This window comes from Oncorhynchus mykiss, chromosome 30 (assembly GCF_013265735.2).
Source record: "Oncorhynchus mykiss isolate Arlee chromosome 30, USDA_OmykA_1.1, whole genome shotgun sequence".
Lineage (NCBI taxonomy): Eukaryota > Metazoa > Chordata > Actinopteri > Salmoniformes > Salmonidae > Oncorhynchus > Oncorhynchus mykiss.
The window spans coordinates 11,201,683-11,228,060 of record NC_050570.1 but is presented as its reverse complement, the minus strand read 5'-3'; the positions used below and the strand labels follow the sequence as shown (position 1 = coordinate 11,228,060).

The following is a 26,378-nucleotide window of genomic DNA, read 5'->3' as shown; positions in this document are numbered from 1 at the left end:
CAACACTTTTCTGACAGCAACCTCAGACGCCACATAATATTAACTTGGAATGACATCGCAGCAATGGCAGAAATAGCCTGGTAAAAATCAGTCTGCTGCGTCTATTTTAATGCTACCAAGTCACGTTTCAGGGCATAAACTGTTGATACGCTACAGTACATTGAGTTTTCAGTGTGACTCTAGCCAGTCTGGTGGTATACTGTAGCTACAGTGCCTTGCGAAAGTATTCGGCCCCCTTGAACTTTGCGACCTTTTGCCACATTTCAGGCTTCAAACATAAAGATATAAAACTGTATTTTTTGTGAAGAAATCAACAACAAGTGGGACACAATCATGAAGTGGAACGACATTTATTGGATATTTCAAACTTTTTTAACAAATCAAAAACTGAAAAATTGGGCGTGCAAAATTATTCAGCCCCTTTACGTTCAGTGCAGCAAACTCTCTCCAGAAGTTCAGTGAGGATCTCTGAATGATCCAATGTTGACCTAAATGACTAATGATGATAAATACAATCCACCTGTGTTTAATCAAGTCTCCGTATAAATGCACCTGCACTGTGATAGTCTCAGAGGTCCGTTAAAAGCGCAGAGAGCATCATGAAGAACAAGGAACACACCAGGCAGGTCCGAGATACTGTTGTGAAGAAGTTTAAAGCCGGATTTGGATACAAAAATATTTCCCAAGCTTTAAACATCCAAAGGAGCACTGTGCAAGCGATAATATTGAAATGGAAGGAGTATCAGACCACTGCAAATCTACCAAGACCTGGCCGTCCCTCTAAACTTTCAGCTCATACAAGGAGAAGACTGATCAGAGATGCAGCCAAGAGGCCCATGATCACTCTGGATGAACTGCAGAGATCTACAGCTGAGGTGGGAGACTCTGTCCATAGGACAACAATCAGTCGTATATTGCACAAATCTGGCCTTTATGGAAGAGTGGCAAGAAGAAAGCCATTTCTTAAAGATATCCATAAAAAGTGTTGTTCAAAGTTTGCCACAAGCCACCTGGGAGACACACCAAACATGTGGAAAAGGTGCTCTGGTCAGATGAAACCAAAATTGAACTTTTTGGCAACAATGCAAAACGTTATGTTTGGCGTAAAAGCAACACAGCTCATCACCCTGAACATACCATCCCCACTGTCAAACATGGTGGCAGCATCATGGTTTGGGCCTGCTTTTCTTCAGCAGGGACAGGGAAGATGGTTAAAATTGATGGGAAGATGGATGGAGCCAAACACAGGACCATTCTGGAAGAAAAGACCGGAGACTGGGACGGAGATTTGTCTTCCAACAAGACGATCCAAAACATAAAGCAAAATCTACAATGGAATGGTTCAAAAATAAACATATCCAGGTGTTAGAATGGCCAAGTCAAAGTCCAGACCTGAATCCAATCGAGAATCTGTGGAAAGAACTGAAAACTGCTGTTCACAAATGCTCTCCATCCAACCTCACTGAGCTCGAGCTGTTTTGCAAGGAGGAATGGGAATAAATTTCAGTCTCTCGATGTGCAAAACTGATAGACATACCCCAAGCGACTTACAGCTGTAATCGCAGCAAAAGGTAGCGAGCGCTACAAAGTATTAACTTAAGGGGGCTGAATAATTTTGCACGCCCAATTTTTCAGTTTTTGATTTGTTAATTAAAAAAAGTTTGAAATATCCAATAAATGTCGTTCCACTTCATGATTGTGTCCCACTTGTTGATTCTTCACAAAAAAAATACAGTTTTATATCGTTATGTTTGAAGCCTGAAATGTGGCAAAAGGTCGCAAAGTTCAAGGGGGCCGAATACTTTCGCAAGGCACTGTATATAGGACATATTAAATTACCACATTAAGGTGACAGGCTAGCTGGCATCTGGCACCCATAGTGTGCTCTGGTTCATCCAATATCCTATCATCCACACAAATGTATTCAAATTCATGCTTTTTAGGCGCAGGGAAATAACATCAAACAAGGCAAGCAGCTAGAAACATTCAAACATCCTTTAATATTGGGTTTCTCCAAATGGATAAACAAACAAACAAAGCTTTGTAACAATTCTTCATCATTTGGAGCAACATACATTCCAACACGTGCAAACGGATGTTCTACAAATGTTGAACAGCACGTTAGGTGTTGGTTAACATCTCTTTATTGCAAAAGGATAGCAAGGAAGGGGGTACATTCTTTTAAAATGTTCATGATTTCTTCTTCGCTATAGTGGATAATGAACCTCTGTAAATGTACCACATACCAGCACTCTTTGACCTGTGAAATTGTGACCTCCAAAATGGCCCCAGAAAGTACATTAGAGAAAGGTAGTGCACAGGGCTAAGGTAAGTGACAGCAGAGGGAGGCTTTGAAACGCTGTAGGACTGTTCCAGTGACTGATAGGGTAGGGCAGCGGAGGGGTGATGGGACCTAGAGTGCACACGGGGGGTTGGCGAGGTCCTCAAACAAAGGCTGCTCTTCGATCCCTCGCGTAAACAGCTTGATCAACTGGCAATGAACTCTGGCAGGGCAGAATACAAAGAAAAACATTGTCAGGGAAAAAAACAAAGGCAGGAATTCAATTCAAATGTTGAAGACAGCACAGTGCAGAAAATAAACTTTTAGAAGTGTGTTATATTTCCATGTAGAGGGTTGCGTACCCGACTTCAATGGCAGCGTGGGGGAGGATCTCGCCGTCACAGTTCCAGCTGCTATAGGCAGGGCTGCAGCTGCAGGCCGGGTGGTCCCGGCAGATCTGGCTGAAGAGCTGCTTGCCGTTCTCCCTCAGGTCCAGCTCTGAGTCGTTTTGCCAGTGGCGTGGCGTGAAGCGGAAGCGCCGCACACGGTGCACCTCTACAAAGGTCATGTCAAACTGAAGGGGGGAGGAACAGAAGTGAGAAAGTGAAATCCCTGATACAGGAAAGTGGCGAGTTAACCATCTCATGCAACCACTGCTATCGACCCGGGTTGGAGTACCCACAGAAATCAAGAAACCATTGCAGTAGCCCCATCCAGTGTGGTTACCTGGTCGTCTTTGCTGGTGTGGCGTAGCAGGTGGCGCAGGAAGTTGAACCGGGAGCACTTGCGTACGAGGATGAGGTCGGTGGTGCCGTCAGCGAGGTGGGCGGCGGGGGACAGGCCCTTGGGGCTACGGGGACAGGCACAGCTCATACTGGCCGCGTTGATGGCCAGGAACTTCCCTCTGACCACCCCCCACCCCATTTCATATTCTGGGATAGAACAGAAACAGAGGTTGGGGCTTTGTGGTGAAAACATTGAGCAGGTTTCAGTAGAGACCCATGGCGTGTGGAGTTGAGGCCATATGTGCGTTCAGGCAGAGATACTGTACCTACCTCTGTCTGAGACATCTGGAGCAGTCTTGGATTCCTCTGGGGAATCCCCTGAATACAGCTGCCCGTCGTGCTGGCATATGAAGCACCTGGAAAGCAGGAATGGAGTTGGCTAGCCAAGTTAGCAATCTCCTTTGCAACATCTAGACAAACATGTAATACTAAACTACACAACAGGTGTACAGTGTTACATACCCAGCTCTACACCTGGTCTTGTCTCGCGGTGTTCCCAGTATGTCAGTTGCTGGTAGAAAAGACACAGCCCCTTCATAGTGGTGATGTGTCAGAAACGTCTTAAAACCTGCACAAAACGACATCATGCCATATCACTTGCAATGACAACAGACTACCACAACAGTAACAATGGTTGTATTTCCTAAAACAGCTAAAGCTACTCCTCTGACCCACCTGAAAAGTTGTATCTGGCTGGTCCCATCCAGCGTTTCCTCTCGCTGTCTGCCAGCACGTCGCCGTAGAAACCATATCCAAGCAGGGAGCTGGAATACCTCAAGAACGTGTTGTTGTGATGGACCGAGCACACGTCCATTGGCTGGGAGTCTCCTGTGAAGACGCCCCCCCCCAAGTCTAGTATGAGTGATCCTTCACAGATACTGTGTGTGTGGGGTACAGTGTCTTAAAGAGGTGTGATGACACACTATGTGCATTTACTATTAAAAAAAACACACCTGCACACCCATCCACCCACCCACACTGACCTCCAGCAGTTTCATCTTATCTCAAAAGCTCTGAATAAGTAGGTCATGGCTGTCACTTGTTGGTCAGCTGAGTGTGCCATAGCGATAACATAGAAGTGTCTAACACGAGACATTTCTATTCACAATGAATCTCCAGGAATGACCTGGAACAGTGACAAAGAACGCTTATGCTACTAGTCTGTGCTGTAAACAAATGTCAGTTACACTATTTTTAAAGGCAATTTAATTGGAAGTGCTGTTAATATTTCAATGTAGATGACTGCACCCACCCACTATGACATGTAAAGCTGAGGTCACAGGGTCATTGATGCCGACAGTGGCATAGCAGATGCAGTCCGTTGAACCTGGATATCACACAAAACAAAGATACATTATGTTCCTGACTACACAGACAAAAGCTAGCAGTGTGTGTGTTTGTAATAATAATTTGGTGGGCGCTTATAATTGTCCTCTCTCATACATGTACAAGTGTGTACTAATATGCATGCATGTATTGGAAATGTTTTTTTTATTGCATATCCCAACACCCTTGGAGAGTGGGATCACGGCCAGGGTGTGTGTGTGTGTGTGTGTAAGATGGAAAAATGGAATGCGGAAATCAACACTGGTAGTGTACATGAAATGGACCTCATGGTTGACATTAGTTTATAAACTGAGCTATTGATAGCTTATTATGTGATCATTGCTGTGTAAACATAGTGATGTGTGTTTTTTAGCTGTTAGCTATAGCACATGCAGGAGCTACTCTTCCACATAAAACAAAATAGCTATAGACAAGAACATTGTTACATTAAATCCAAAATATTAAATATAAATAATCAAGACAAGACAAAAAGAGAGGAGAATGCTTGCAGATGGCATGTATAGAATGTGTACATGCATGTGCTTGTGAATGTCTGCGTGGGGCCTTGACTAACCTGCGGGTATTATGCCGATGCGGAGACTACAGGGTACCAGCTTCTCCTCCGGGCTGTTCTGGTCCACTCCGTTTTCCCTCTGTGTTCGAGAGACCAGGCCGTGAACTATCTCGCTGAACATGCCGTCCCCGCCCACACACACCACTCTGCATAGAGGTCAAAGGTCATTTAACACACAAAGGTCAGAACAACAAAACTGATATTTTTGTTTGTCGTTTGAGATTAATATACTTGACCGGGGGTGTTTTTAGTTCAACTGTGATTGGTTGAATATGATTTAGTGACGGTTGAGCTGAAAACCAGACTACAAAGAGGTCTTTAAAACAGACCTGTCATTACTATAGCGACAATGACATTAAGAACATCTCCATCCTCGACTCACCCATCATATTTCTTTAACTCCGCCTCTGTCTTCAGGTGGTCCCTGGCATGATTGGCATGCTCTGTAACTATGACAACAAATGACCAGGAAAGAGTTAGACGTTTGTCTTTCAAGTGCTTCTTGTAGTTGAGATACACACTTGAAATGTCAACATGAACAGGTTTACAATTGATTCATTTATATCGCATGCTGTTTTCCTAATTTGTTGCATAAATCGATATTTTGGACTTAGGGAGTAATCATTCACTCGCTTGGAGCAATATATCGACTAAGCATTTTCCATAAAGAAGTCTGAGATAGAGGAAGTCCTAAAGTACATTTTCTCTTCTCTAATTGTTAGACATTTAAACAATTTGTAGCCAAAGGAATAGTTTGATTTTATGTGCAAACATTTTCACACCCACCTTAGATTTTTATTTTATTTTTTACAATTGTTCAAATACTGTATCAATATCTTGATATCAACCCAAGCAGCTGTATAGTTAAATGCAATTCGTCAAAATGTGTGACTTTGACAAATGTCCAGTCTTTCTCTAGTCTGAGAAGTAAACCGGATGTAAAGGAATCCAGTATTCATCGACCATCATCCTTTCCAATGAGGAACTAGGATGATAGATGGCGGCCGTAAATTGTCATATTCCTGTGCGGCCTGAGAGAGCTTGTGCCCATTTGCCTACAGTGAACAATTTGACTTGGCCCATAAAGACTCATCTTTTATTAAAGCATGTTTAATGTCTTTGGCAGGAACTCACCAATCACGTCTGTGGAGATGGAGGCACAGGCGAAGAGAGGCGCGACTTTCTGCTCATAAATGCACTCGCCTTGCTGCTTGCCCCCATGAGGGTTGATGTACACCAGCAAATGCTTGGGTCTGCTAGCTGCAAAAAGTAAAGTGAAAGATTTTTCCCCAGATCAATTTCTAGGCTGTAGGCTGAGCAATAGTACTGAACAATTAGTGCTCTTTGAGGTCGGTTCGGTTTGATTTTTGAAAAAAGAATCACGGTTTTCAATAATGTATTTAATGCTTTAAAAAACAAAATAACTGCCAAAACATAGAAAATATTCCATTGTCTCTGTCAGGTCCAACTTGGTAGACATCAATAGAAAAACAGTAATTTCCTATGAAATCACATATCAGTTCCTTAAAGTAATCTCATCTCTGCTCAGGTAGTAGCAGTCAGCGAGCCAAAACTAACGTTATCTCTGTGCTCCCCATACTGTACTGTCTAGTAATTCTATTTAGGTAGCCTTCCTAAGTAGCTTATGTTGCAGAGCTGTCTGACGAAATCATTTAACTAGTTCTTCAAAAGTAGATAAGGCATACTTTCAAACTGTCTCTGTCCCTCTCAGCATTGTGTACATTCTGCCCTGTGTGCATCTAACCTAACATAGCAAGCGTAAAAGTGTATCCGTCCAGAGATCTGTATATAATGATGTCTCTGCCCTAACAATGGGAGCCGTTGTCAAAGGCAGGCGACAAGTTGAGGTCCAAAATAAGAACATAGAAACACATTGGGCTTATTTTGGACTGATGTTGGCAACCGCTCTGATCTCTGTCCAAAACGATAAAAAAAAACTGCCACAATTGGATTGTAGTTAATTATCATGTTTCTGAGCTGAACTAGGTTGAATATTTGCTTAATGAAAATGACAACTCCCTTCAGCCCCTTGTCCCACATAGTTTACTTGATTTCTGTCGTGAATTATTTAATTTCTCTCTAGAGAAATGGCACTCTGGGCTCACATTAAAAAAAAAAACTAGATTGAATTCAAGTAATTGAACAGACGGTCAATGAGTTGTTTAATGACCGGAAAAAATATGAAATGACGGTTAATCGCTCAGTACACTGATTAACAGAACAGAATGAAGGCCACTCATTTCTGAGTAAGCTTTGCAGCCAAACTTCACAAAACATATTCATTGTCAGTAATACTCAGCCATACTCAGTGCTGTGAGCTGCTCTCTGATGGTCTGGATCCACTGCTGACGCAGCGCCCCCTCTGAACAGTGGAAGGTGACGTCACTACACTGCCAGCGGTGCTGCCTTGCTCTCTCCACATAGGACACTGTGGAAGGGGGACGCGAAGGGGTGACAGGGTACAGAGGCTTAACAAAACTCAGGGATTTCACCATGAGGCCAATGATGACTTTAAAACAGTTGCAGAGTTTAAATGGCTGTGATAGGAGAAAACTGAGGATGAAACAACAACATTGTAGTTACTCCACAAGACTAACCTGATTAACAGAGTGAAAAAAAGGAAGCCTGTACCGAATACAAATATTCCAAAACATGTTTGCAACAAGGCACTAAAGTAATACTGCGAACAAAGTGGCAAAGCAATTCACTTTTTGTCCTGAATACAAAGTGTTATGTTTGGGACAAATCCAATACATTACTGAGTATCACTCTTAATATTTTCAAGCATAGTGGTGGCAGCATCATGTTATGGGTATGCTTGTATCCTTAAAAAAAGAAACGGAGCTAAGAGCAGTCTGCTTTCCACCAGACACTGGGTGATTAATTCACCTTTCAGCTGTACAATACCCTAAAACACAATGCCAAATGTATAATGGAGTTGCTTACCAAGAAGACAGTGAATGTTTGAGTGGCAAAGTTACAGTTTTGACAAGGTTACTTGAAAATCTATGGCAAGACCTGAAAATGGTTCTCCAGCAATGTTCAACAACCAAATTTGACAGAGCTTGAATAATTTTTTGAAAGAAATTGGCAAATGTTGCACAATCCAGGTGTGGAAAGCGCTTAGGAGACTTACCCAGAAAGACTCACATCTGTAATTGCTACCAAAGGTGCTTCTAAAGTATTTACTGAGGGATGTGAATACTTATGCAAATTATATCTATGCATTTAATTTTTCATAAATTTGCAACAATTTCTAAAACATGTATTAATTTTGTCATTATGGGGTATTGTGTGTAGATGGGTGAGAATTTTTATTTTAATCTATTTTGAATTCAGGCTGTATAAACAAAATGTGGAATAAGTCAAGGGGTATGAATACTTTCTGAAAGCAGTGTATATGGTAGAGACATGGTTTGGACTATAATTTTTCAGAAGGAATTCTCTAATGAATGGACATATGTATAAACCTTGAGTGAATTCATACATTTTATGGGTAAGCACACTACATATTGAATCCATTATCTGTAGATTGCTCTAGATGACCAACAATTTGTACCTGTGAATGCATATGGATAGGCTTCAGTCAGTTTCTGGGGCATTTTCTGCCACCTGCCATCATCTTTGGTCCCGCCATCCACATCGAGCTCCCGGACTGCTAGGATCTCAGACACGGACACGCTGTGGCTGCTACCTGTTAAACACACCAAATCAATCTGTCACAATGTGGCAGTAACCAGAGATTTACCCTTTAGAAATGAAATGTATTGGAAAAGCACACACACACACACAAAACAAGAGAGACAGGATCTCAAGCCCTTTTTTACCTACCCAAACAAACTTGGCTGGCTGTATCAATTACAGCTTGGATAGCTTCCTGCTAATAAAGTTAATGTGATGAGATGGGAGCTCTAATGGGCCATTAACAGTTTGATTTCAGCATTAGGGTGGAGGTAGTGTTGGACAAAGAAGGCAAGGAGGGGGAGAACCATTAGTGCTGTATAGCTGTTGACCGCTCCTGCCATAGAGAGCACTACTGATGGATAACAGAAGGGGATCATTTGGAGAAAGATTAGATCAATCACTATGGACCAAACAATACCATATTGTTAGGGCAACTCCTACATTAATGGTGCCTGTTATTACCACCATTTTCCTGAAGTCATTATCATGAGCCGATCCTGCATTCATTTGTTTTTGTGCCCACAGCAGTTCTATAACAGCTCTATAGGAAATCAGGGAAACATTAATGACCTTGTGAGACTTCTGTGTTGATCATTCATTAATGATAGAAAGAGTGGGAGGTCCCGGTGCACAGACAGCTCACAAATCCTCAACTGGTAGCTATGGCTGGGCGATAAATCAATATCAATAATTAGAGGTAATTACTTCTCTCAATAACTATATAAAACGTTTAGATTCATTTTTGATAATGTTGATATAGAATAGTTAGGTACAGCAGTCCATTTCACCTCTGTGACGCAGCAGGAGTGTGCAGAGAAGTGACAATATGCACAAGGAGAGGTATACGCCCACTAAAAACCACTTAGCACCTCAAGTGATGGAGTAGCCACTATTAACCACGAAAAATGAGTGATGTAGGCAAAAACAGTGGCAGTGATAGCCATAGTGAAGGAGAAGCTTCCAAACGAAGAAATTATTGATAAAAAGGGTTCAACTGTTTCAGTCATTTGGAAGTGGTTTGGCTTTTTGAAGTCCGACAGAGCAGAGCAATGTTCGGTGCAAATTGTGCCATAGACAGGTGGCTACCAAGTCTGGTAATACCACAAACCTGTTTCAACATCTGAATCAAAATCACTCTTTGGAACATGCAGGGAGTTTGAGTTTTTTGATAAAAGCCCCTCGAGCACCAGCCAATCTAGGGATGTTTGCCCGAAGCAGTCAACACTGACAGCGTTTATGCCCTACAAACCAACATAGACAAGACATCACAAATGCTATTATACATTGCATTGCTAAGGACATGCTACCAATTAGCACAGTCGAAAAGGAAGGTCTCAAGAGGCTTATCAATTTAATTGACCACAGGTGCGTGCTCCCTGGCCGAAAACATGGAACAATTTTCCTTCAAGTATAATTTTATGTGTAGCTCACATAATAAAAAAAGGTCAACTTTATTTAACTATGCAAGTCAGTTAAGAACAACTTCTTATTTACAATGACGGTCTATCGGGGAACAGTGTGTTAACTGCCTTGTTCAGGGGTAGAACGACAGATTTGTACCTTTTCAGCTCGGGGATTCGATCGAACAATCTTTCGGTTACTGGCCCAATGCTCTAACCACGGTTTGTTCAGGTTCATATATAAATATTGTGCTAATTTATTTGCCATATCGCCCAGTCCTACTGGCAGCTTCATTAAATAGTACCCGCAAAACACCAGTCTCAACATCAACAGTGAAGCTGCCAGTTGAGGACTTGTGAGGTGTCTGCTTATCAAACTAGACACTAATGTACTTGTCCTCTTGATCAGTTGTGCACCGGGGCCTCCCACTCTTTCTAGTCTGGTTAGAGCCAGTTTGCGCTGCTCTGTGAAGGGAGTAGTACACAACGTTGTACGAGATCTTCAGTTTCTTCGCAATTTTTCGCCTTCATTTCTCAGAACAAGAATAGACTGACGAGTTTCAGAAGAAATATCTTTGTTTCTGGCAATTTTGAGCCTGTAATTGAATCCACAAATGCTGACGCTTCAGATACTCAACTAGTCTAAAGGACAGTTTTATTGTTATTTTTAAATCAGTACAGCAGTTTTCAGCAATGCTAACAATTGCAAAAGGGTTTTCTAATGATCAATTAGCCTTTTAAAATGGTCAACTTGGATTAGCTAACACGCCATTGGAACACAGGAGTGATGGTTGCTGATAAAGGGTCTCTGTACGCCTATGTAGATATTCCATTAAAAATCTGCCGCTTCCAGCTACAATAGTCATTTACAACATTAACAATGTCTACACTGTATTTCTGATAAATTTGTTTTTATTTTAAAATGGACCAAAAATGTGTTTTTCTTTCAAAAGCAAGGACATTTCTAAGTGACCAAAAAACTTTGGAACGGTAGTGTGTTTTATTTCTGTCCGCTACCTGTCTGCATACCCCAAACCTTCAAGCTGACCTCAAATGCAGTTTGTGTTGACTGAGAAGTCAACTTTTAAAGTACCCGTCCATGACCTATGACATGTTAATAACATGTGAGATTTATCAAAGACTATATTGACCAAGTCCACCATTGCTGGAGGTGCCAACAACCCCATTGGCTAAGGAGTGTAAATAAAGGCCACTATAGAGGAGAGGTATGGCGGGAGTAACTTGGCTCAACAAGCTGATGTAGAGGTCTTCATAGATCCACCTGTACACGAATACACGAGAGGGTCCAGATCCAGAACCCGTGACGGGTCTGATCGGATTTTAATTAGTCTTACTACCGGGTATGTGCAATTTTACCTGACGTCTGGAAGGACCCATACGAGACTGCTACAGGGGAGAGAAGAGGAGAGGAGAGGGAGCAGGTGCTTGTATAATTGATGCTGCTGCTCTTGCTTTTCATGAGTGATGCGTTTAGCTTGTTGTTGGCCAATCATAAGTCATGAAAGCACCAACAGGCTACAGTCATAGAGCCTCAGTGTGCGGCAAAAGTTAAGAGATGTCTAATCAATGGAAGGTGGAAGTTAAAAGGCAAGATTAGGCTACAAGACCAAGAGCCAACAGGTAGGCTGTTACTTATTATTCTGAATGGAGATGTTATTTGTAACTGTTTAGGACAAGAAAGTGTATGCAGCCTCAATAAGCTTAGCTAGCTAGCTTATCCCGGTTTGATGCAGTCAAGACAAGTACTACGCAATCCTATTGGCAGTTATTAGTCTACTATAGCGCAAGTTGGCTTGATTGGTTGCTGCGTCTCCCTCCCTGCACCCTGAGTCACTCACTCACTCTCACTGTAGCCTACACACAGCACGCCACCTGCTAGAGCGTCACCACTTTCTACCTCAGCTCTGGTTTATTAAAAATGGACTTTTCTGCTGCTTCCCTCACTCGGATCGAGTCTAGAGCCGACCAGGCCTATATGCAATGGGTCGAGTGGTTCTCGGGTCCGTTTGGAACAGGCATCTACATAAAAAATATATATTCATGCATATCGTGTCTGTATGATAAACTTTTTGGATCCGTGAAGGCCTCTACTGTGAGGCACCATCCCTGTCCCTAAAAATAGTGAGGTGCGAGGGATCGGCAGGAAGTGCAATTTCTAAATTGGGTAGTGAATCAGATTTCCTCATGTCAGTCTTTGCATACCTTAGAGAGGCATTTTTAACTAGACCATGAGAGCTAAGAAAAAACAAATATATCCAAAAACCTCAGTTTTGTTTGTGCGTTTTCTTCAGTAATCCACAGGCTCAAACGCAGTCAAAATGGGCAGACAAAAGAATCCAAATTGTATCCATAAAGTTCATAGAAACATGTCAAACGATGTTTATATTCAATCCTCAGGTTGTTTTTAGCCTAAATAAACAATAATATTTCAACCGGACAATAACGCCGTCAATATAAAATGGAAAGGCACTCTCTCGGGATTGCGCATGAAAAAGCTCTGACACGGCAGGGTCCACTCATTCAGACTGGTCTTACTCCCTCATTTATCAGAATACACCCCAAAACATTTTTTAAAGACTGCTGACATCTACTGGAAGGCATGGGAACTGCAATTTGAGTCCTAAGTCAATGGATACTGTAATGGCATTGAATAGAAAACTACTAGAGCATTTTCTATCCAAATCTACCAGTTATATGCATATCATATATTCGGTGCCCGAGTAGCAGGACGTTTAATTTGGGCATGCTTTTTATCCAAAATTCCGAATGCTGCCCCTAACCCTAGAGAAGTTAAAATGGTTTGGGATGATAGACCGCTGAGTGATAGAAAAGCGGCCAACAAGTGTTCTGCATATGTGGGAACTCATTCAAGACTATTGGAAAAGCATTCCAGGTGAAGCTGGCAGCTGGGTGGCTGCTTTGAAGAACCTCAAACACTTAAGTTACAACATGATTCCAAGTGTTATTTCATTGTGTTAGTTCATAGTTGATGTCTTCACTATTATTCTCAATTTTAAAAATAAAGAAAATCCCCTTGAATGAGTAGATGTGTGACTGGTACATACATACATACACACATATATAGTGGGGCAAAAAAGTATTTAGTCAGCCACCAATTGTGCAAGTTCTCCCACATAAAAAGATGTGAGAGGCCTGTAATTTTCATCATAGGTACACTATGACGGACAAAATGAGGGGAAAAAAAATCCAGAAAATCACATTGTAGGATTTTATGAATTTATTTGCAAATTATGGTGGAAAATAAGTATTTGGTCACCTACAAACAAGCAAGATTTCTGGCTCTCACAGACCTGTAACTTCTTCTTTAAGAGGCTCCTCTGTCCTCCACTCGTTACCTGTATTAATGGCACCTGTTTGAACTTGTTATCAGTATAAAAGACACCTGTCCACAACCTCAAACAGTCACACTCCAAACTCCACTATGGCCAAGACCAAAGAGCTTTCAAAGGACAGCAGAAACAAAATTGTAGACCTGCACCAGGCTGGGAAGACTGAATCTGCAATAGGTAAGCAGCTTGGTTTTAAGAAATCAACTGTGGGAGCAATTATTAGGAAATGGAAGACATACAAGGCCACTGATAATCTCCCTCAATCTGGGGCTCCACGCAAGATCTCACCCCGTTGGGTCAAAATGATCACAAGAACGGTGAGCAAAAATCCCAGAACCACACAGGGGGACCTAATGAATGACCTGCAGAGAGCTGGGACCAAAGTAACAAAGCCTACCATCAGTAACACACTACGCCGCCAGGGACTCAAATTCTGCAGTGCCAAACGTGTCCCCCTGCTTAAGCCAGTACATTTCCAGGCCCATCTGAAGTTTGCTAGATAGCATTTGGATGATCCAGAAGAAGATTGGGAGAATGTCATATGGTCAGATGAAACCAAAATATAACTTTTTGGTAAAAACTCCACTCGTTGTGTTTGGAGGACAAAGAATGCTGAGTTGCATCCAAAGAACACCATACCTACTGTGAAGCATGGTGGTGGAAACATCATGCTTTGGGGCTGTTTTTCTACAAAGGGACCATGACGACTGATCTGTGTAAAGGAAAGAATGAATGGGGCCATGTATCATGAGATTTTGAGTGAAAACCTCCTTCCATCAGCAAGGGCATTGAAGATGAAACGTGGCTGGGTCTTTCAGCATGACAATGATCCCAAACACACCGCCCGGGCAACGAAGGAGTGGCTTCGTAAGAAGCATTTCAAGGTCCTGGAGTGGCCTAGCCAGTCTTCAGATCTCAACCCCATAGAAAATCTTTGGAGGGAGTTGAAAGTCAGTGTTGCCCAGCAACAGCCCCCAAACATCACTGCTCTAGAGGAGATATGCATGGAGGAATGGTCCAAAATACCAGCAACAGTGTGTGAAAAACTTGTGAAGACTTACAGAAAACGTTTGACCTCTGTTATATACCCTTTGTTGGCAATGACAAAGTATTGAGATAAACTTTTGTTATTGACCAAATACTTATTTTCCACCATAATTTGCAAAGAAATTCATAAAAAATACTACAATGTGATTTTCTGGATTTTCTCTCTCATTTTGTCTGTCATAGTTGAATTGTACCTATGATGAAAATTACAGGCCTCTCTCATATTTTTAAGTGGGAGAACTTGCACAATTGGTGGCTGACTAAATACTTTTTTGCCCCACTGTATATGAGACGCATAATCAACTTAATTTGATATATCACCCAGCCCTAATCTCCTCACCCTTCACAATGTCCCAAGAGGTGCCAACCCTTTTACAAACCAGGTCAAACCAATTCGGTTAGAGAACCGTGTTCACAAAAGTTCCCTCATTTTCACATAAATGTGAAACATGCAACTGCATCAGCAGAGAATGTGCTTACTTGCACCACTTTTCTTTAGATATTGTACAAACATCATCTTGGTAATACTTGACCACACATTTTGTACATACTTACCAAGGTTGTGAACACAGAGCCATTTATGATGTGTGTGTGAAATTCCCTGTGGGAATATCACCATTGGCTGAGGGCAAGAAACCACACCACACTCCATTACAACTAGGAGCACCACTACACACTACAACAGCTCACTGTATTTGATGTAAGCCTAAATGGGGGTCAAAGGTGTTCTGTGTCCTGTCACTACATAGGAACCTTTTTGCAATTACTTTAACTTCTTTGGGGTACCTCCCCCTTCGTCTCAATTTCCACCTAAAGACATATCATAATCTAACTGCCTGTAGCTCAGGCCCAGAGGCAAGGATATGCACATTCGTGGTATCATTTGAAAGGAAACACTGAATTTTGTGGAAAAATGTGAATTGAATGTAGGAGGATAACACACAATAGATCTGGTAGAAGAAAATACAAGGAAATAAACGTTTGTTTTCTGTTTTTTATTGTTGCTGCATCATCTTTCAAATGACCAAGAACAGCCAAACATACAGATAGGATGCTGTGGATGATTTGAATGAAGAACATTAGATGGCAACAATAGCTGAGCAAAGTTTTGGACAGATAACTTAGCGAGAAAAAATTAGCGAGCTACACCAGCCCCGTCACCATCCTTCACACGCCTGACGACGTGATCTCCACTGAAGGACTTGTGGATAATGGAGCACATGACCACCTCTCTGGTATCCATTCACTTCACAAAGAGAAGGCCATCTTCACAGATCCATTGCATGGTATCCCGCTCAGCCCGCTTAGGCATGTCGTTCACCTCGTTCATCCCACTCTGTTGGTCCGAATGGTGCCACAAGCCCACACATCCCGCTTCCTCAGCTTTGTAAACAGGGTCGGGCTTGTGTAGAAGTTGTCCACAAACAGTTTGTAGCCCTTCCCCAGCAGTTGAAAATCCAATAACTTCATAACGGAATCATAACTCAGTCCATAACCGGTAGCAAAACTGTTTTCCCCCTCATAAACAACAAAATTGCAAGTGTAGGCACACACAGAAATCAGCCAAAACAAATAGTTTGTAACCCCATTTGGTTGGTTTGTTACGCATGTATTGTTTGAGGCTGATTCTGGCCTTTGAGGCTACCATCTTCTCATCGATGGACAGGTTCTGGGCGGGCTGAAAATAGGTCTTGCAGGCCTCACGGTGTTGGGGTAGGGAGGTTTGATTTTGCACAGCCTATCAAACCTTGGTGTGCCTCTCTTCGTCATTCTTCCAATCAACTTCTGGGTCACTGATGTGAAGCGCCCGTGAGACAGTCAGAAACCTTTTACAAGACATGACAGCCATGGGGAAAGGCAGTGGATAGAGAGCGGACGTTTTCCAGTAGTCCCTTAGAGTTTTCAACTTCACCAGCCCCATGTAAATGACCATTGAAAAGTAGCGGAAATGGTCTTCCATGCCTCTTTCTTTCCTGCCTGCTTCTTAGCCCCGTACTTATTGGTGTTCGACACCAGGGAAATCAACAACTGACGAGGTGAAAGACAGTTGAAAAAGTTTAAGGGGGCTGTACTTTGCAGTCATGTCTAGTTGAGGTCCTGGCTGCCTTTTGGGTCTAAAAACAGGTGGATTTAGTTCCACATCATCTTCTAACACAGAGTGCCAACGACCCTCTGGCCCTCTGTCTGCAGGTTTCTCTCTTCCCCACCTCCGCTTCTTTGTCACTGACTTCACATCTCTAGATGGCCAGGTAAGTGTGGAGCCGAAGACAGCATGGGTCCGGCTGGATGAACAAGCTTCAGAAGGAGATGGACACCTAGACATTGGCGGCTCATTGAATATGTACTGCTATGCGTAACACCCGTGGCTCCGTCAAGTAGGATTTGCAATGGCGAATGAACCTCTTTTACGCCAGAGTTTACGACGAAGGCTCGTCTTCAAACGTATAACCATTACATATTGCTGTTTACCTCAGCTCATAGGCTATCTTTCAAGATGATCAGTGGTCATTGGGCCAAAATACAGTCAATCAACGATAGACGGGTCCTACCATTGGTTCGCAATGATGTCATTGATTGGTGTCTTCAAATCGGTTTGTTTCGGTCAATACGTCCTGGGAAAAGAACCATCAAGTATGGTTGTGTTAGTAACAACCAGAGGATTGCAATGAAATTAACCATGACTGGATAAACGTTTGTTTAGTGTGTGTAATTACCACGAACGCTTTGTCCAAAGTTGAATGAGATGGAAATCACGACGCAAGCGCTTTACAAATGTTTCGTGTTAGGCTATAAAAAATTGATTTTAACAAACAAAACCAACATTCACTGTGTAGTTAGGACACTTGGCATTGCCACCAGAGGAAGATCTTTAATGGTAAGCGGTTTATTTTATTGTTATTTCTGACTTTCCAGGCGCTAATGCTTGGTTGGAAAATGCTAGTAATACTTGTGTGTGCGTGGCGCCGTCCCCCTAAAAATAGCATGTTTGCTTTCGCAGTAACGGCTTTTTGAAATCTGACACAGCAGCTGGATTAATATTACGTTCATCTTTTAAATTATGTAAAATACATGTATTTACAAGAATGTTTACTATAACAAATGGTGTATTTAGAATGTTAGCTCTCTGCAGTTTCACCGGATGTTCGCCTGGTGGGACGTTAACATCTCACCTACCCTAGAGAGGTTAAAAGCACACTCGTCAAGATGAACTTCAAAATCCAGCCCGATTCACTAGGCCTCTTCATAGCAAATGGGTTTAATTTAATCTCTTCAACTTTTATGTCCTTTACATCTGATCGGAGATATAGGAACATTGTCAAGCGAAGGGAACCCCGTCAAATACAGCTGGCAAACGCAGTTCAAACTAGTCACTGTAGTGAGCTCCAAAAGTATTGGGACAGTGACACGTTGTTGTTTTGGCTCCGTACTCCAGCACTTTGGATTTCACATTGGTATAATGACTACTAGGTTAAAGTTTGAGGGTTTTTTCATCCATATCGGATAAATTGGTTCGAAATTACAATGCTTTTTGTACATTGTGGCCCCATTTTAGGGGACCAGAAGTATTGGGATAAATTCACTAATATAGTCCCATATTCCTAGAATGCAGTGATTAAATCAAGCTTGTGTCGCTACAAACTTGTTGGATGCATTTGCAGTTTGTTTTGGTTGCGTTTCAGATTATGTTCTGCACAATATAAATTAATAGTAAACAATGTGTCATTTTGGAGTCACTTTTGTAAATAAGAATAGGATGTTTCTAAACACGACATTACTGTTAATGCTACCATGAATATGGATAATCCTGAAAATTGATGAGAAAGTTAGAGGCATAAATATCGACCCCCCGCAAATCTCCCATTATTATAATGGTGAGAAGTGAGCATGTCTTGGTGGTATGATATTTGAGCTGCAAACATTGTCACTCATCAATACTCATAATTTATTCAGGACTATCTGTATTAACCTTTCTGATCTCCCCATCCCGGATCCGGGTTCGTGAATACAGACTCAAGCTCATTACCATAACGCAACGTTAACTATTCATGAAAATCGCAAATGAAATGAAATAAATATGCTAGCTCTCAAGCTTAGCCTTTTGTTAACAACACTGTCATCTCAGATTTTCAAAATATGCTTCTCAACCATTGCAAAACAAGCATTTGTGTAACAGTATTGATGGCTAACGTAGCATTTAGCATTAGCATTCAGCTGGCAACATTTACACAAAAAAACAGAAAAGCATTCAAAAAAATCATTTACCTTTGAAGAACTTCAGATGTTTTCAATGAGGAGACTCTCAGATAGCAAATGTTCAGTTTTTCCTGAAAGATTATTTGTTTAGGACAAATCGCTCCGTTTTCTGCGTCACGTTTAGCTATGAAAAAACCCCTGTATCCAGGATTGTGTAAATCTATCAGCAAGCTCATTAGCATAACACAACGTTAACTATTTATGAAAATCACAAATGAAATGAAATAAATATGCCATCTCTCAAGCTTAGCCTTTTGTAAACAACACTGTCATCTCAGATTTTCAAAATATGCTTCTCAACCATAGGAAAACAATAATTTGTGTAAAAGTAGCTAGCTAGAGTTAGCATTTCGCGTTAGCATTTAGCGTTAGCATTAGCGTTAGCATCCAGCACGCAACATTAACAAAAACATAAAAGCCTTCAAATAAAATCATTTACCTTTGAAGAACTTCTGATGTTTTCAATGAGGATACTCTCAGTTAGATAGCAGATGCTCAGTTTTTCCAAAAAGATTCCTTGTGTATTAGAAATAGCTCCGTTTTATACATCACATTTGGCTACCAAAAAAAATCCATAAATTCAGTCCTCAAAACGCAAACTTTTTTCCAAATTAACTCCATAATATCGACTGAAAACATGGCAAACGTTGTTTAGAATCAATCATCAAGGTGTTTTTCACATATCTCTTCATTGATACATCGTTCTTGGACACATGCTTTCTCCCCTGAATCAAATGGTAAAGTAGAAGCAGCTGGCAATTGCGCACCGAATTCGACGCAGGACACCAGGCGGACACTTGGAAAATGTAGTCTCTTATGGTCAATCTTCCAATGATATGCCTACAAATACGTCACAATGCTGCTAAGACCTTGGGCGAACGACAGAAAGTGTAGGCTCATTCGTTGCGCAATCACAGCCATATAAGGAGAGAATGGAAAACAGAGCTTCAGAAATTCTGCTAATTCCTGGGTGATGCATCATCTTGGTTTCGCCTGTAGAATGAGTTCTGGGGCACTTACAGACAAAATCTTTGCAGATTCTGAAACTTCAGAGTGTTTTCTTTCCAAAACTGTCAATAATATGCATAGTCGAGCATCTTTTCGTGACAAAATATCGCGCTTAAAACGGGAACGTTTTTTATCCAAAAATGAAATAGCGCCCCTAGAGCTCTAACAGGTTAATGATAGCATCCACATGTTCATATTCAGTGCCAAGAAATCCCCAGGTCTTTGTAAATGTACTACACATTAATGTAGAAGTGTTTAGTAACATTCTATTCTTATTTATAATAAAAGTGACTCGATGTAATTATTGTGTGCTAGCAATATGGAAACAAATACTAAACCCTTGAATACTCTAATACAAGTGAATCGCTCTCAATACATTTGGTCCCCTAAACTGGGGGGACTATGTACAAAAAGTTAACCCGATATGTATGAAAATATCCTCCAATTAAAGCAGACAGTCTAGCTCAGGTCTATATTTTCTTTGGATTGGTGGATACGTCTCATTATTGTAATATTTTTTTTGAATACTCAATGAGGGTTATTGACATCAACCGCCTGTATTCAATGGAGAGATGCTATGCTACTAGCCTCTTACCATGAATATGCACATCCATCTCGAGACAACTTTTTTCTGAAGGTTGCAGGGATGTCACGTGTCCTCCGTATTATGAAACTTCTATTCAAATCAAAGAAACCTCACGTAACAAATAAGCCATTCACGTGTGTTTCTCTCAGGTACAGCAGATTACTGCTTCCTCTCTGTCTTAGTTCAACGTGTGTTTCTCTCAGGTGCAGCAGATTACTGCTTCCTCTCGGTCTTAGACCAATGTGCGTTTCTCTCAGGTGCAGCAGATTACTGGTTCCTCTCGGTCTTAGATCAACGTGTGTTTCTCTCAGGTGCAGCAGATTACTGCTTCCTCTCGGTCTTAGATCAACGTGTGTTTCTCTCAGGTGCAGCAGATTACTGCTTCCTCTCGGTCTTAGATCAACGTGTGTTTCTCTCAGGTGCAGCAGATTACTGCTTCCTCTCGGTCTTAGACCAACGTGCGTTTCTCTCAGGTGCAGCAGATTACTGGTTCCTCTCGGTCTTAGACCAACGTGTGTTTCTCTCAGGTGCAGCAGATTACTGCTTCCTCTCGGTCTTAGACCAACGTGTGTTTCTCTCAGGTGCAGCAGATTACCGCTTCCTCTCGGTCTTAGACCAACGTGCGTTTCTCTCAGGTGCAGCAGATTACTGCTTCCTCTCGGTCTTAGTTCAACGTGTGTTTCTCTCAGGTGCAGCAGATTACCGCTTCCTCTCGGTCTTAGATCAACGTGCGTTTCTCTCAGGTGCAGCAGATTACCGCTTCCTCTCGGTCTTAGACCAACGTGCATTTCTCTCAGGTGCAGCAGATTACTGCTTCCTCTCGGTCTTAGACCAACGTGCGTTTCTCTCAGGTGCAGCAGATTACCGCTTCCTCTCGGTCTTAGATCAACGTGCGTTTCTCTCAGGTGCAGCAGATATTAGCACTGAAGACAGTGGAGCCAGCTTTCAATCTACTCTGAGATAAGGTCTTGTGTAATTTGATCCCTTTTAGGTGGAGAATGGAAAATAATAATCTTATGAGAAATAAATTGAAACTAATTTACCCTTTAAGCCTGAAAAAAAAGTGTTTTTATCAAAGACTATTCCCCTTTCATCTGGAGAGATGATTATTTCAACAACGCTGCTTGTGATTGCTCATTTTCCAGACTTTTGTCCTTGGAACATCAGATCTCTGAATTTAATGGACTTTTTCCAGCTCCTGAAATGAATAGATTCGACGCCAAAGCCCATCCATTCTGAAATAAATGAAGAGACCTTTGACAGCCTCAAGATGAAAGAACTAACGACACAGGGAGGTCACTAGTCCGTTTTATCTCTAGACAGATATATTGTCCACATGGGAAGCCACCACATAAGTATGACAGGATAATTTCATTTTGTTATGACAACTTACAGCTATAACAATGTCACTGTAAGAGATATAGGTCTTAACATTGGCCTGCTGAATGTACACCATTGGTCCTTTGGAGCCGAGGACATAATAATGGTTAGTCATACCATATTTGATCGCAGGCCTAAATGCTACATAACACACTTGATTCTCAGATACTTAGTTGGCCAATGTTATCAACTCCTTGGGTCATGGTTTACTAATATCAACAATATTTCTAGTGATAAACACTGAGTAGGCAAAACATCTGCTCTTTTCATGACAGACTGACCAGATGAAAGCTATGAGGGGGGGGGGGGGGGGCAACTCAATATTTGGAAGGTGTTCCTAATACATAGTCACAGAATAAGCCAACATGATATTGTGCCGAGCTAAGAATAGATACCGATGTTTACCGACTCCATTCAGCTCGAGACATTCAAGACAAACAACGAGAATAAAGGCTAACCTAGCTATCTGGATATGGGTCAGGCATGAAATATCAGGCATTAAAAAACACTGAAGGGAGGGAGGCCAGTGATTGTGAAGTGAAGGGGGTAGGGCCTTTGCTCCAGTGCTCTGGGTCATTATGTCATCTCCTCTCTGTTGTCAATGAAAATGATGTCCAAGGACAGGAGTCAATATGATCATGCCATTAGACAAGGCAGGTTTTAAAAGGTAATGTGACCGTGTTAGTAGAGATCGCATTCATGGTAAACGCTTCAGGTAACAGGCGTTGTTTTCTACGTACTTTTGTTTGGCTCAAATTTTAGAACGGACCGTATACGGCACTCCATCGTTCTGTTTGAGTAGGGTCTGTAGCGGCCTTTAAATGGCGCAGTTTCAGATTGGATCCCAGCCTGAGTCATCACAGACAAACTGTACTCATCAAGGCCTACCTACCTAGTTTGACCCTAAACCATAGGTTCTCATTTGACAGCTTCTCCATTGAATGAGAAGATCAATACAATTGATATTTGGAATGTTTGAAGATAATCTTCTTTCCTTTGAAATATACTGAGACACACACACACACACACACAGCAATTCTTCATGACTTTCCTCCTCATACCCCTGGTGCTCAAACTGAACACCAGGGTTGACCCCAATGACTTATTGAACAGTATTACATAACTGAAATCAATTAGCTCCTCACAACAAGGGTAGGTCAACAACATACTGTACCAGCCATATTGTATGGAGCTGCTCTGGAAAACACAAGTCACCGTTGTCCTATGCACTAGCCGGATCTTTCCTAGTTGTGCAACTAGTGTACTGGTTTCGCTAATAACAGCCATAGAAAGAAAGTTGGGTTGGGGGATGAGGAGCGGGAGAAATGAAAACCCTTGGTAGGTTATGGGCCTGCTTTGCAGGACACATGTTTCTACTAACACCAAATCAGACTAGCTAACATTAGCCCTCCATGGAAATGTCAAAGGGCCAAGCAAGCAGAGGGAAAATGTCAACAGAACAGTAGGCCCTTATCATCATAGTGTGGTGAGTGACATCATGAGTGAATGCCCTTCTCAGCTCTGATTCAGAGTGTTCACCGTTCATCTTTAAACAAATATGGATGGGTTTGCATTGGACTGTTTGAAACATTACAACAACACCTGATGGAAACATGTGCCAGGAACTACATTGTGGAAGACCCGTGCTAGTGTAACAGGGTTATATTGGTGATTCCCCTTGCCACTTTATTGTTAAGCCAATGGGTTTTTGGTTTGAGTTTGTTTTGCCTTCACCTACTCAACATGGCATCTTCTTGGCTGGTTTGCGTAGCTTGCTTACGAGGGGGGATGTTCCAGTTAGAATCGTCCCAGTGAACAAGCACCAAACCAGCGGTAAGTTGTTGGTTGCAAAGCACTGTACATCAAAAGTTATTTTTACACTCTCAAGTGATGATTTAAATGTACAATTTATATCAGATTGTTTGTAAATGTTATTCGAACATCACACATAAGATGCAGCGTTTTTTTTAGAATATTTGTTGTGCATTTTGTTGTAGAGAATTCCCGCCAGTATTAGCTAGCAACTTACTGTGTCTGGTGGGGGGGTTCATATATTTTGTACAGTGCGTGAGTGCAGAGTTGGAGGGTGAGACGTGCATTGCATGACGTGCAATTTTGTGTCGTTCTTTTCAGGTACATTGTTAAAGATATTATATTGTATATTGTAATTGTATTATTTTGGTAACTAGCCCAGTGAACAAGCAGCAAACCAGTGTGCGTGAGTGCAGAGTTGGAGGGTGAGACGTGCATTGCATGACATGCAATTTTGTGTCGTTCTTATCAGAATAAAGCTACATGACTGGTGCTACATGTTGGAGTTCCGTGTCGATGACTGATTGTACACAACGCAAGACGAGTACTGTTACACTAGGCCTTCCTCTATCCATTGACAGTGAAAGTGATGGGTGTGTTTGCTTTTGGTGAGGCTGTCCTGTCCGTTGTTAGAATGAGAGAATCTGAATGGCACAGGGTCTACTACAGAATTAGGCCGCAGACAAGACTGCAACTCAATCTGTGATAGTGATCATAAAAATCAGAATTTCGTAATATTTTTAGATAAGTTATTAAATATCCAAATTAGCATCAAACATGTTATATTGTTGATTTACTGACTTGGAAATCTAAATTGTTTGGATTGGTTGACGACAATTGTCCATGGATTCCTATAAATTCTACGTGGCCTATCATTGACCATAAGGAGCGTGAACCCGCTCTCTTCCCTCATATCTCTAGTGTAGCCTATGCTTTTGAATTCACCACAATAAGATGCTTTGAATATCCAAAAGGCTTTTAGTAGAGTCAATTTCCATTTAGGCCTGGTTTCAGGGGTGGTAGGCCTACTGCCACATTTAATTCAACAGACCATACAGAGTAAAACAGTGCCGGCAGGTAGCCTAGCTGTTAAGAGCGTTGAGCCAGTAACCAAAAGGTTGCTGGTTCAAATCCCTGCACCGACTAGATGAAATCTTTGTCGATGTACCCTTGAGCAAGGCATTTAACTCCAATTGCTCCTGTAAGTCGCATCTGCTAAATTACTCAAATGTCCAACATCAGCACATTCCATACGTCCCCATGTGGATATGCTTTGCTCCCATAGGAGAATGATCGAGGCTAAAAGTCCGTATTAGCATGGGTAGTGCCATTGAGGGCTTCCACCATTTCAATGTAGTCAACTGGGTGGGACTTCCACTTCATTGGCTGATCTTTCCTGGTGAACTTGTTGTAGTCATGTCCAACGGTCATCTTGACGGATCAGCCAAAAATTACTACTTCAAAATGGAGATAGCCTCAATGGCACTGCCAATGCTGTTAGACGCTATAATGCCACAGACACAAAGAGGAGACCCCTGTCTCTATGTTTGCTCCTCGTCTGAATCTCAGGTGACAAGGGATGTCGTACTATGGCTCAGTTTACACAGGCAGCCCAATTCTGATCTTTTTTTCACTAAATGGTATTTTGACCTGTAAAATATCTAATGTGAAAATATCTGATTTGAATGGTCAAAAGACCAATTAGTGACAAACTTCTGAATTGGGCTGCCTGTGTAGGCAAACGCAGCCTATTCCATTCAGACATGTTGGCTCATGTAACCTAGTAGGCTATAATAACAATTTCAATCTGAATATCAATACATTACTGAATCTAATTAGCTTATAATAAAGGCTAATACATAACGAACAGCCTAGAATTATTATGCTTTGTGCGTTTAAATGTACTGGGAATAGACTGACAACATGAAGGATGCGTAAAACATGAAGGCTACCGTGCAAGCGCTATAGTGGTTATTAGCCCTACCGTATGAGGTGATGACAAATGTCAGGCAACTCATAAAGAAGAACTCCAAGAACAAATGGCGTACCATCCAATTGACCCGACATAGCGACGCTACCCAAACCAGGGCCGCAGTTGTCATCCAACAGCTCATAATTGGCTTGCGTTAATTTAAAACATAGTTCTGGGAAATGGATAGTCTCGCTGCTACGATAAAAATGTACATTAAAATAAAAGACTGCACTAAATTGTCACTCTCGGTTTCGAATAGGCCTATACAGTAGGCTTTAACATACCATGTCATTCGTTGACAATAACAATGTATGGTCTTTCATCAGCAAAAAGGTTAGGTGCAGCAACGAATAACTGACATATTTTAAGACTAACCTTAGTCTGCGCACGTCACCTGGACAGCGAATATATCCAACAAAGAGAACATACTATAGGCTATAAATCACCTCTGTCCATCGAGCTCAGTCGGAGTATTTTAGTAGCATATATCTTCACACTTAATACCCTGTTTATCTTATGACACTTACCGACTTTGAAGGGGTGATGTATGCTGCCCGAAACTACTTTTTTATTGGCCGGAATCTCTTTCCATGTCAGAAGCACACCGTTTAACGATACTTCGAAGACGCTGTTTTTCAGGAAGAGTTGGGATGCCAATAACCTCGGTTGTTTATCCATGCCTTCACCAGTAAGCCAGAGACTTAGAGAGCGTATTAATATTATCTTAGTCGAAGCATTTCTTTAGTAATTTATCAGGTTACTGAGCACCATTTTATACATAAGGAAACAACGTTGCTGTTTTCGACTGCCACAATTGAATAGCGGATTCATCAAAAGGGGAAGGGCTGAAAATTACGCATGGCGTCACAACGTATTC

At 41.7% G+C, this 26,378-nt stretch overlaps 1 protein-coding gene across 1 annotated transcript; it reads right to left on the bottom strand.

Annotated features, from left to right (window-relative positions):
• Window positions 1-1,974: 1,974 nt before the first annotated feature.
• Window positions 1,975-26,378, bottom strand: LOC110521313 (ceramide kinase). Its single transcript, XM_021598796.2, has 13 exons — window positions 26,029-26,378; window positions 8,547-8,681; window positions 7,293-7,415; window positions 6,101-6,226; window positions 5,349-5,415; window positions 4,967-5,112; window positions 4,319-4,393; window positions 3,742-3,894; window positions 3,529-3,634; window positions 3,337-3,422; window positions 3,008-3,213; window positions 2,644-2,855; window positions 1,975-2,504 (listed from the first exon to the last, which is right to left on the bottom strand). Exons 1-13 carry the CDS (start codon window positions 26,177-26,179, stop codon window positions 2,414-2,416), a joined length of 1,677 nt encoding a protein of 558 aa, XP_021454471.1. The 5' UTR covers window positions 26,180-26,378; the 3' UTR covers window positions 1,975-2,413.

Coding starts and splice junctions, on each gene's coding strand:
- LOC110521313 (XM_021598796.2), bottom strand. CDS start 26,179: ATGGATAAACAACCGAGGTTATTGGCATCCCAACTCTTCCTGAAAAAC. Junction 5,416..6,100: donor CATCTCCACAGACGTGATTG/GTGAGTTCCTGC, acceptor TTGTTGTCATAG/TTACAGAGCATGCCAATCAT. Junction 3,895..4,318: donor AGCTTTACATGTCATAGTGG/GTGGGTGCAGTC, acceptor GCGTCTTCACAG/GAGACTCCCAGCCAATGGAC.